We start from the raw sequence: 10,796 nt of genomic DNA, 5'->3' as shown, positions 1-10,796 counted from the left end.
TGTGTGTGTGTTTACTTTAAACACACAGGAACGAAAAAAATACCTTTTGTTGTATTTCTTCTTTCTTCTTCCCCTAACTTTTCAGCTTTTGTCTTTTACACTCTATATATACTAGATATACAGATAGATATTTTAAGACAGGGTTGGAATTGTAATCTGGCATACCGTGATGCACTGGCTGTACAAGCACTGGTGGCAGCCCATTCATTCAGTTTCATTTCATTACATATCATTTTCATGACAGTGTATTGCCCAATCAAATCTCTTAATGTAACCATACTTTTGCTGTGCACTCATGTGGCTTGTAGAAAAAAGGTTTACTGATCACACAATGGAAAAAGGGGTAAACCTGAAAGAAAACAATAATAAGAAACTAATGACAGATCTCCATTCCCACTGGTCTGCCAGCTTGCTCCACCAGCTGTCTGCTGACCAGGAAGGTGAGGTTTACTCCCAGCATAACATTTTCAAAACCACTGGCTTTCGCCACTCAGTGGAAGTTAATCATGGAATATAATTAACTGAGATGATACCTAACTGGTTTGTTTCAGTGTTTACCTAAGCAAATTTGTTTGGCTAAGATTGAAGTTAGGTATATCACTGGATACTTTTATTTAACTTTGTTTTTGAACTTATCTCACTGGAGTGCTGTCAGTATATTTGAAATAATTATTTAATTATTGTATGTTGCATGTGGGGCTCCTGATGCTCAGATTAAATGGTTGTTGTTGTTGTTGTTTTTTTAACTTTTATTCAGCTCTATTCTAAACACCAGCTGTCTGTAAGTTTTGTCAGTCTACTTGAATAAAAATTTAAATCATTCTAACATCTGACCTGTTTGTTTTTGTTCAATAAGCAGAACAAGCTGTGGATACATGTAGAATGTAAGCACAGAGACAAGCAACACCTAATGAAAAAACAAAACAGATACCACATGCCTCCTTAGCAAGCTGTGTTGTCAGGTTTCCTAACTATATTTCTTCCCACAGTTTGCCATATTTTTTCTTGACAAGCTGACATTGTTAAGTTTATTTTTAATCAGGTGTGTCCTGAACAAAAACAGGCTTTTAGGTAAGTTAAACAGGCTGATCAGTTATGTGAATTATGAAGTGTAGACTTGAGGACCCTCAGTCTTCTTGACTTCAAAATCACCACTTCAGAAAAAATGCTTAGGAGCTCTGATTTCTTCAACTACAATAAAACTTGCGTTCAGTGCTGCAACATTTTGTACTAAAGCTCTGGCTATCATAGTCTGCTGAGATTGCAAACTATATTTTAATTCTTGGGCCTTCTGTTTATTTTCTTGATGCCTAAGATTAGCATACTTGGATCTATGCTTGTAAAACTAAAGGTTTCAAAGTGCTGGCATGAACTGTATTCCCCAAGCACCAGCATGGGCTCATAGCAAAGAAGACATACCAGCATGTTTCCCTGTAGCACAAACAAGCATTTGCATTTGCTCTGTCTTAAATTACTTTTCCAATGCATCAACATTTTGGTGTTGCTGATATTCCTTTTTCTTTTTTAAACTCAATGACTTGACTGAAAACTATAGAAGCTATTGTTTCTGCCACTGGGGGAAAAAAACAAAAAACAAAACAAAAAATTCCTGATTGGGAGAGAGCCAATTTCAGGTTAGTATCTCAAAAGTTATTTGACTTATTTTCTCAGACGTTTGAGTTAGTAAGTTGACATTTTGAGATACTAAAATCAAAGCGTTGAGACACTGACCTGAAATTTTGGCTTCTGGGTGGCAAGATTTTCTCCTTTGTCTTTTTTTTTTCTTTCTTCAAATTCAGAGGTGGAAACAAGCTTCCACAGAAAACCGCTCTAAAACGCACTGCTGTTGAAATACTGCCATCGGGAGGCAGATGTTGTCATTACGTAGGACGCAAAAGATTCATTGTGGGACATGTAGTTTTGCACACAAACTATGGTCATTTTATTGCTTTTAACTTCCTGTGGGCCACATGAAATAATTTGGCAGGTGGGATTCACCTTGTATTTGGGTGGGTTGTAAGGTGTAGAATATCTGAAGAGGAGTGAGTTGGCAATTCCTGTGTTATTAGCAGGCAGCACTTAGACACGCTGTTAACTTACATGGACCCCTACAAACTTTTTGTTACTACACTGAATGTGTCAAACAATAAAGCTACGTTTTCTTCTTGCTATGCATATTATTTTAATAATGCATATGGTGTTGTTTAAATAACTTTAACTTAAGTCTAACTCTACTCCTGTTGACTGGGTTTGTTTTTATTTATTTATTTTTATTTTTTTGTCATATCTGATAAAAAATATTACCCCAAAAATATTTTGGGGGTATGACTGAAAAAAGTGTCAAGACAGATCTTTTGAGTCTGTGTGATTATTTATCTGTCGATTGCATGATTTGAAAAACAGCCACACCTTTCACTGTAAATGAAAATGAAAGTAAATATGGGAACGGTTAAGCTATATTCTTTAGCACCAATGCTCACACAGAGCTGACTGCTGACAATGTAAGGAAGAAGAACAAACACGGTAGGACATCTAACAACTATCCTTACAGATAATAATAATGCACTGGGACATGCCCGAGGTTCAAGTATTGTGTCTGTAATACTAAATATTATCAGATGTGTTTTATTCATCTTTTATTACAATATAAATTGGTAATCTGTAACAGCATTTGACCTAACTGTATACTTCCTTCTTAACTTCTGCATATCCCTAATCACCATGTCCTGTATTGTAATTTAAAGATAAAAAGACAAACATTATGAATCTAAATAAGTATTTTTAACTGTTAAATGCTACTACATAATACAAGATGGCCTAAATTAATTTCATAAAATAAAACACTGTACAAGATTTTTTTGCAGCTATATTTTTTTTATAAAGCAATTTCTAATTTCTTTTGCAAAGAGAAAAGGATCAAGCTTTGAGTATAAGAAAGGCAAGTTAAAATTATGAATCAGCCCCACCATTACTGTAAATGAAAGTGAAAATAACTCTGTGACCCCAGTAAGCTATATAAAGTCTATTGTTGATAACAAAACACATTTCTTACTACTCAGGCTTTTACAATAGTACTCAAAAGTACACCTTCGACTATGACTTCAACAAATAATATGTAACACATTTCCAATGCTTTCACTAAAACCTGAACGTTATAAGATTTGCAAATGTATTGACTGTTTAAATAAATATACACACTCACATCTTCTGTTATCACATTGAATATGTCAAAATATAGAAATGCATTATTTTCAATAATGTGTGCAGTGTAGCAGTATTTAAAGTCTGACATTAAAATCATGTCACTGTAAATTGTTGACGGACAACAACGTTAACACAGATTCAATGTTTTAAATTCCTCAACACTGCCGCCTATTTAACTTATTATAACATACAGAAGATAAGATGATATCAATCAGTTTGGTAAAACAGTTTTTGAAAGAGCTTGAATTATACGTACGATGCTCAAGGGCATTACAATGTTTCTGTCATTTATAATGTTATTTTTTTCAGGCAATCATGTTTTGCACCGAATGTGGAACTCAAGTGGACAGGACATTTAAATTCTGCCCTGAATGTGGCAACAAGTTATTTCTTTTGTCTCAAAAAAAGGCTCAAGGTAAGTTTCCTGTTGTAATAGTACAACTTATATTAACCCTAGTTCAAGGAGTTCATTTGCAACCATAAAACAGTACGGTAGGTGGATGTTTAACTAGAATGAAAATGACACAGTGTTCTGATAATCGTCTAAAACACAAGTATCGTCATTTCCATTGGTCTTCCCCCAAAGGGAGGGTGTATGTAATCAGTTTTGTTTGTTTGTCTGTTTGTTAACAGTATACCGTCCACAGTTTTCATTATTTAAAATTTGGTGAGAACTTCATAATACCCCCAATTTTTTATGGATTGTCTTCCAACTTCACAGCAATATACTAGGTCTTAAAGGACCTAGGTTGGCCAAGCATTTGATCTTAACTTTCCTTGTTGTCAAAATTGACTCTGAAAAAAAAAATCAAGAAACCATATCAAGTAATATATCATACGATAGGGCATGGAGAGCTGTACAAGACACTTTTATTTTTCAGTACAACACCCTATGACATCCCAATGATGCCAGAAAGTTTCACAAAATAACACACCACAGGAATACATCTTAAAATCTTAAAAAGTTTTACAGCTTATACAAGCCAAAGATATCAGTCCAATTTGCTCGATTCAGTTAATCACTGGGTAAAGATAACAAATTATAGCATTTGAAAATGTAATGCTTCGTGGTCATAGGTCAAAGGTCATGGTCATATGAATAAGGAAAAAAACTGGATCATCTCCAATGCCATGTTCACTCTGAATAGATATATATAAAACTTACATAAAATTAATTGTTAAACAGATGGTGCCACATCGACACATATAATTTCAACCACAGCCAAGGAGAAAAGCCAAAAGGAGGATCAAGACCAGGCTCCAAAAGAAGATAAAGGTATAAAGGAAAACACCACCCAAATACAGGTAAAAAAAAAATAAAAAATACTGTTTTACACCAAGATTATCTAGAGCAGTAAACACCCTATTAAAAATACAAGAAAATCCTTTTGCAAACCTTCCAAGTTTAGCTTTGACTGGTGTTTGTACTTTGAGCACAAGAACCCAGGTTTGCTCCTATTTAAGGGTTTTCTGAATTTTATAATTGTAATTGGTGGTGGTTCTTTTTCCCTCTGCCATGGTTATTTTATTGTACCAAGATCTAATTGGATTAACTCTAATTACTGTACAGTCATTCCAGAGTTATAAGTTTGACTTTTGTTTGAATTTCTTTTGAGTTATGTACTTGTAGGCATTTTTTGATTGGTTTTATTTTGACTCAGTATTACGTTTAGTCTTTTAGGATCCTTAATCCTTAGTTTTTGCTACTTTCTGTTAGTGTTTAGAATTTACATGTTATTCTTGCCTTCCCTAGTGTTCCCCTGTATTGTGTTAAGTGTGTGTGTTTCTTGCTTCTGTGTTTAGTTCTATGTTACTTCCTGTATTACTTTGCAAGTTCTTGTCTCTTGTGTCCTGCTTTGAGCTTTATTCGTCTACGCTGATTACTTTCAGCTGTGTCTTATTACCCCTGTGTCCTCTCTTCCCCTGATTAAATTGTTTGTGTCTTTGTACCCTGTATTTGACTGTTTGCTTTGTTTTGTCACACAACACAGCATGTGCTTATTTCCACCTGTTCTTTTTTAACGTTGTAACATGAAAAGCCACATTAAAGACCTGCTTTTTGTTAACTTCAAATGTGTCTCTGCTGTTTGCATTAGCCTCCCATCTCTCTACCCTTTTATAGCACAGTAATACAAAAAGTGTTTAATTTCTGCTTCTAGAAATTATCAATTTGAAATGGTATTTCCTGAACTAACTGTGTAGTTTTTTTCAGGGACAGTTGGCTACTGATGTTTCTGAGCTGGACAGCAAAGGTCCTGCATCATCACATAGCAATGCAGACCCAGCCACAGTGGAAAATGAGAGTGCATCTTCATCTCTTCACCAGACACAGTTTGACAGTGAACTAGCAGCTTGTGAGGAGAAACAGAAGCAAAATGCTGTGGCTGCTGAAATTAACTCTGACTCGTGCAGTGGGGCAACACCTGAAACAAACCTGTCTGTTCCTAAAACAACACCCTCCGCTACATCTGCCCACAGTAAAATACCAGCACATCAAACAAGGGATTCATCAGATATAGACAAAGATGACACCCCGGATCCATATCAAATTCCTTCTGACAAGCGAAGTGATGTTCATTCTGGACCCTTATTTAACTCCAAAGATTCCCCAATAACCAAAGAAGCTGAGTCTACTGTCCCTGAATCATCTGAGGACATATTAAAAGAAGCCAAGGCAGCAACACAGCCTGCCCCACACCAAGATGCAAACAAGACAACATCTCATGAGATTCAAAATCTCTCTCGGAAGTCAGCTGATACTAAAAACTCCATGAACACAGATCAAAATACGTTCACAAAACAGGCTGACAGGAAAAAAGACCAAGTAGGAGTTGAGACGTGTTATTCAGATGATCAAAATACCACAAATTCAGAGAAGTCTTCAAGACCCAGCCCAGTAACAAAGGACACCAGCAAAGACACTGAGGTATTATGAAGTCAAATACAGAGTTTTAACCTAAAACCGAATTTTATACAGAAATGCAAAACCATAGTATGAGGAGAAAATATTGAATTTTATAACAAAACAAATCATTTATTAAGGAATATATTTATCTAGCAATAGTTAAACAGGAAACCACAGATTTTTCTTTCTGGAAGTAAAACATTGTTTTGTCTGCTTGTTTCAACTTCAACTGCAGTAAAAAAAAAAAAAAGTCTCAAAAATACAAGAACCAGTTTCTCCGGACCTTCAAGTTCAGCTTCCACAATGTCCTATTTGTCTTGTTCAGACAGTGGACTAACTTACTGGTTCCCTTTAGTTATGAGTTTGCAAAGACAAACATCATGTTTGAACTAAAAAGTGGCACAACTCTGTGTGTATTAGAGATAACATGTTATTAGGATTAATTACAAAAACAGTGTAGGCTCTGCTTCCAGAGAAACCCTATCTCAATAAATACTTAAAAATTTTAATAGGTATTTAGTGAACTAACTCTGTAGCTATTCTTTAGGTACAATTGGCTGCTGCTGAATCACAGCCAGACAGAGAGCATTCTACAACACCAGACAACATTGCAACCCAAGTTGAAGCAGAAAATGGAAGCAGATCCACATCCCTTCTGCAGACACAGCTGGAAAGTAAATTAGCTGCTTTCCCTCAAGGTATAGAGTCTTGTAATAAGAAAGAGGGACATCTTGCTGTGACTGCTGAAAGTGACTCTGAATTACGCAGTAAGGCAACACCTGAAACAAACCTATCTGTTTCCACAACGCCGGTAACAAAGGACACCACCAAAAACACTGAGGTATTCAGAAGTGAAATACAGAGTTTTAACTGACAAACTGAATTTTATTCAGAAATGTAAAATCATAGTATGAAGAGAAAATATTCAATTTTATAACAACAAAAATTATATAAAAATCATAGCCCAGTAACAAAGGACATCATCAAAGCAGTGAGGTATTATGAAGTCAAATACAGAGTTTTAATTGACAAACTGAATTTAATACAAAAATGCAAAATTATAACATGAGGACAAAGATTTTTAAATTGTAACATTTATGAAATGTTTTTTTCCAATCTGAAACCAATTTAAGTAATATTAATTACTTATCAATTTTCATAAGTAGAAGGACTTAAGGAGTTTTATTTTTATTTTATTCATACATTAAGAAATAATTATTGTTGGGGGGTTTTTAACATTTTTTTTTTTACATTTATAAGGCTACTTCCACTAACTCAAATAAGGACACAGGTGCATATCTGGCAAAAGAACAGCAACCAGGCAAAAAAGATGTAGTTGGCTCTAGGCCACCAACTTCATCCTGCCCTCCCCATCATAGTGATGTCCAAGTGGGCCATCAGAGACCACAAAAGTAAGTAACAGGATGTAGAATATACATATTTGAGTTAATATTTTTAACCATGAAATTATTTACTTGCTTCTTTCCTTTTATTCCAGTTCATCAGTCAGTGAAGGAATATCTATATATTTTCACGTTGTCGTTTCTAATGACTTTCATTTGGATCCAGAGAAAGACTTTGTTGTGTTAAAATCTGCAGCACTGTTAGGAAACTGGGATGCTTACATCGAAATGTTCCCCAGGTATTTTGTTTGTTTATTTGTTTTTTCCACAACTGTTGCAAACCAATAGTTTTATATATTCTCCACCGGAAACCAACGAGAGTGAATTTAGATGTGATCAAATATTCCTATTTTTGCCAGTATAGAAACTATATTAGCTTTTATCGAATTATTACATTATTTGTCATCTGTATGTCCCATCTCTAACAATAACTTTCTGTTTAATAGGTCTCGTGGAGATAAGGGATATCTTGTTGAAACACGTGTTAAAATTCCCAAGGAAAAACTTCATGAGCGTATACCCTACAAATATGCAGTTTACAAGCACAGTAAAAAGGAGTTCATTTATGAGGCCATCTACCAGGAAGAGAAAAATGACTACATCAACAGATGCCTGTCAATCAAACAAGAACTTTTAACAAGAGAAGGTGAATTCATCTTATTAATACAGATTTAGCAAATATTAGATTTAATTACTTTATTTAATAAATGGAAAAAACAGAGAAAAACAAAAAACCCTCTTTCACCTTAATCCAGTGCTAATCTCCAAGTAAGGATGGAGGCAACCTTTGGTCTACTTGGTCAAACAGCAGACATTTTCACTGGAGAGATGTTTATACTATTTTTACTCTGTGAGAGTATGGTTTTATTGTAACGAACCCTCCTCTGCAGTCAGTTGTTGACACCAGAACCACAATTTGCACATATTCTCTCCTCTGATACCACAATAGTTGAACTTTTGAAATACCTCAGTAAAGTATTTCTTGATAGTTTGCTAACTATTCATATGTACAATTTTCATTAGATTGAGAATTTGGTGAATTTTAGTACTGAAAGCGCTTTATCTACATGCCTCATTCACCCATTGACACCCATTCATACAGGCACCTTTTTTCTAAATTTAAGTGCTTTGTGTCTAACATTCACACATATTAACACTCTGAACACTTCGGGGAGCAACTTGGATTTCAGTGTCTTGCCCAAGGATATTTAGGCATGCTGACTGAAGGTGGGAGAAGCCAGGGACTGAACCATCTTAGTAGATGACCTGCTTTACCGCGTACTCCCTATTTTTTAAGCAGGAGCAAAAATAACTTCAGTGATCCTTTATTCGTTGTTTCATTAATTTTTCATTCACAAAAAAACAGCTCACCACAGTGACTTCATTGGTGTCACTGGAACACAGCTGTAGCAGCAAATGTACATCCTCAAATTAAAAGCCTGAGACCCAACCTTTCTGATAGCAACAGCGAAACAAGAAAGTAAGAATCACAAAAAAATCTGAAAATAAGTGTAATATGTTTTACATTGTCATGGACCACCAGATCTAACTTGTGATTCAATCAGTGAATGAAAATCAGGTTAGGACCGATTTTATCATGTAGGACTGTGGCTTATTCTCTCTATCAACTTAGATCTAAACCTGTCATGCAACTTGCTGTGGCAGGCAGTAGGGTTGTGCAATATGACGAAATATATCAGATGATGAAATTAAAACATCTATTGTTTCATATCATACGCTATCGTTTGTTTTGTGGTGTCACAAAATACACTGTTTACAGCAATAAATTTGTTCTCTTCTACCACCTACGCAAGAATCATGTGAAAGAGTATGGAGAGAGTTTACGGATGGCAAGCAAAAAAGAGCCGTCAAGTGCTCAAAATAAACCTTAGACCTACAGTGGGGCAAAAAAGTGTTTAGTCAGCCACCGATTGTGCAAGTTCCCCCACTTAAAATGATGACAGAGGTCAGTAATTTGCACCAGAGGTACACTTCAACTGTGAGAGACAGAATGTGAAAAAAAAATCCATGAATCCACATGGTAGGATTTGTAAAGAATTTATTCGTTAATTAGGGTGGAAAATAAGTATTTGGTCACCTCAAACAAGGAAAATCTCTGGCTCTCACAGACCTGTAACGTCTTCTGTAAGAAGCTTTTCTGTCCCCCACTCGTTACCTGTATGAATGGCACCTGTTTGAACTCATCATCTGTATAAAAGACACCTGTCCACAGCCTCAAACAGTCAGACTCCAAACTCCGCCATGGCCAAGACCAAAGAGCTTTCGAAGGACACCAGGAAAAGTATTGTAGACCTGCACCAGACTGGGAAGAGTGAATCTACAATAGGCAAGCAGCTTGGTGTGAAAAAATCAACTGTGGGAGCAATCATCAGAAAATGGAAGACATACAAGACCACTGATAATCTCCCTCGATCTGGGGCTCCACGCAAGATCTCATCCCGTGGGGTCAAAATGATCATGAGAACGGTGAGCAAAGATCCCAGAACCACACGGGGGGACCTGGTGAATGACCTGCAGAGAGCTGGGACCAAAGTAACAAAGGTCACCATCAGTAACACACTACAACGGCAGGGAATCAAATCCCGCAGTGCCAGACGTGTTCCGCTGCTGAAGCCAGTGCATGTCCAGGCCCGTCTGAAGTTTGCCAGAGAGCACATGGATGATACAGCAGAGGATTGGGGTCATGTGGTCAGATGAAACCAAAGTAGAACCTTTTGGTATAAACTCAACTCGTCGTGTTTGGAGGAAGAAGAATACTGAGTTGCATCCCAAGAACACCATACCTACTGTGAAGCATGGGGGTGGAAACATCATGCTATGGGGCTGTTTTTCTGCCAAGGGGACAGGACGACTGATCCGTGTTAAGGACAGAATGAATGGGGCCATGTATCGTGAGATTTTGAGCCAAAACCTCCTTCCATCAGTGAGAACTTTGAAGATGAAACAAGGCTCGGTCTTCCAACATGACAATGATCCAAAACACACCGCCCGGGCAACAAAGGAGTGGCTCCGTAAGAAGCATTTGAAAGTCCTGGAGTGGCCTAGCCAGTCTCCAGACCTCAACCCCATAGAAAATCTGTGGCGGGAGTTGAAAGTCCGTGTTGCTCGGCGACAGCCCCAAAACATCACTGCTCTCGAGAAGATCTGCATGGAGGAATGGGCCAAAATACCAGCTACTGTGTGTGCAAACCTGGTAAAGACCTATAGTAAACGTTTGACCTCTGTTATTGCCAACAAAGGTTATGTTACAAAGTATTGAGTTG

At 36.6% G+C, this 10,796-nt stretch overlaps 1 protein-coding gene across 3 annotated transcripts in view; it reads left to right on the top strand.

Annotated features, from left to right (window-relative positions):
* The first annotated feature begins 2,473 nt into the window (after nucleotides 1-2,473).
* LOC101486791 (E3 ubiquitin-protein ligase rnf213-alpha) overlaps nucleotides 2,474-10,796 on the top strand; it is a 65,494-nt gene continuing 57,171 nt past the window's right edge. For 2 of the 3 annotated variants that reach the window (XM_076874332.1, XM_076874334.1), the window contains exons 1-8: nucleotides 2,474-2,523; nucleotides 3,514-3,619; nucleotides 4,391-4,509; nucleotides 5,417-6,130; nucleotides 6,657-6,950; nucleotides 7,370-7,521; nucleotides 7,608-7,751; nucleotides 7,959-8,158. In XM_076874332.1, the coding sequence (XP_076730447.1) occupies nucleotides 3,520-3,619; nucleotides 4,391-4,509; nucleotides 5,417-6,130; nucleotides 6,657-6,950; nucleotides 7,370-7,521; nucleotides 7,608-7,751; nucleotides 7,959-8,158 (1,723 nt within the window). In that variant the 5' untranslated portion in view covers nucleotides 2,474-2,523; nucleotides 3,514-3,519. The remainder of the gene's footprint in view (nucleotides 2,524-3,513; nucleotides 3,620-4,390; nucleotides 4,510-5,416; nucleotides 6,131-6,656; nucleotides 6,951-7,369; nucleotides 7,522-7,607; nucleotides 7,752-7,958; nucleotides 8,159-10,796) is intronic. The other variant, XM_076874333.1, reaches the window with a different exon arrangement.

The sequence above is a fragment of the Maylandia zebra genome, linkage group LG15 (assembly GCF_041146795.1).
Source record: "Maylandia zebra isolate NMK-2024a linkage group LG15, Mzebra_GT3a, whole genome shotgun sequence".
Lineage (NCBI taxonomy): Eukaryota > Metazoa > Chordata > Actinopteri > Cichliformes > Cichlidae > Maylandia > Maylandia zebra.
Note: the sequence above shows the minus strand (reverse complement) of the source record. Positions and strands in the feature narration are given on the sequence as shown.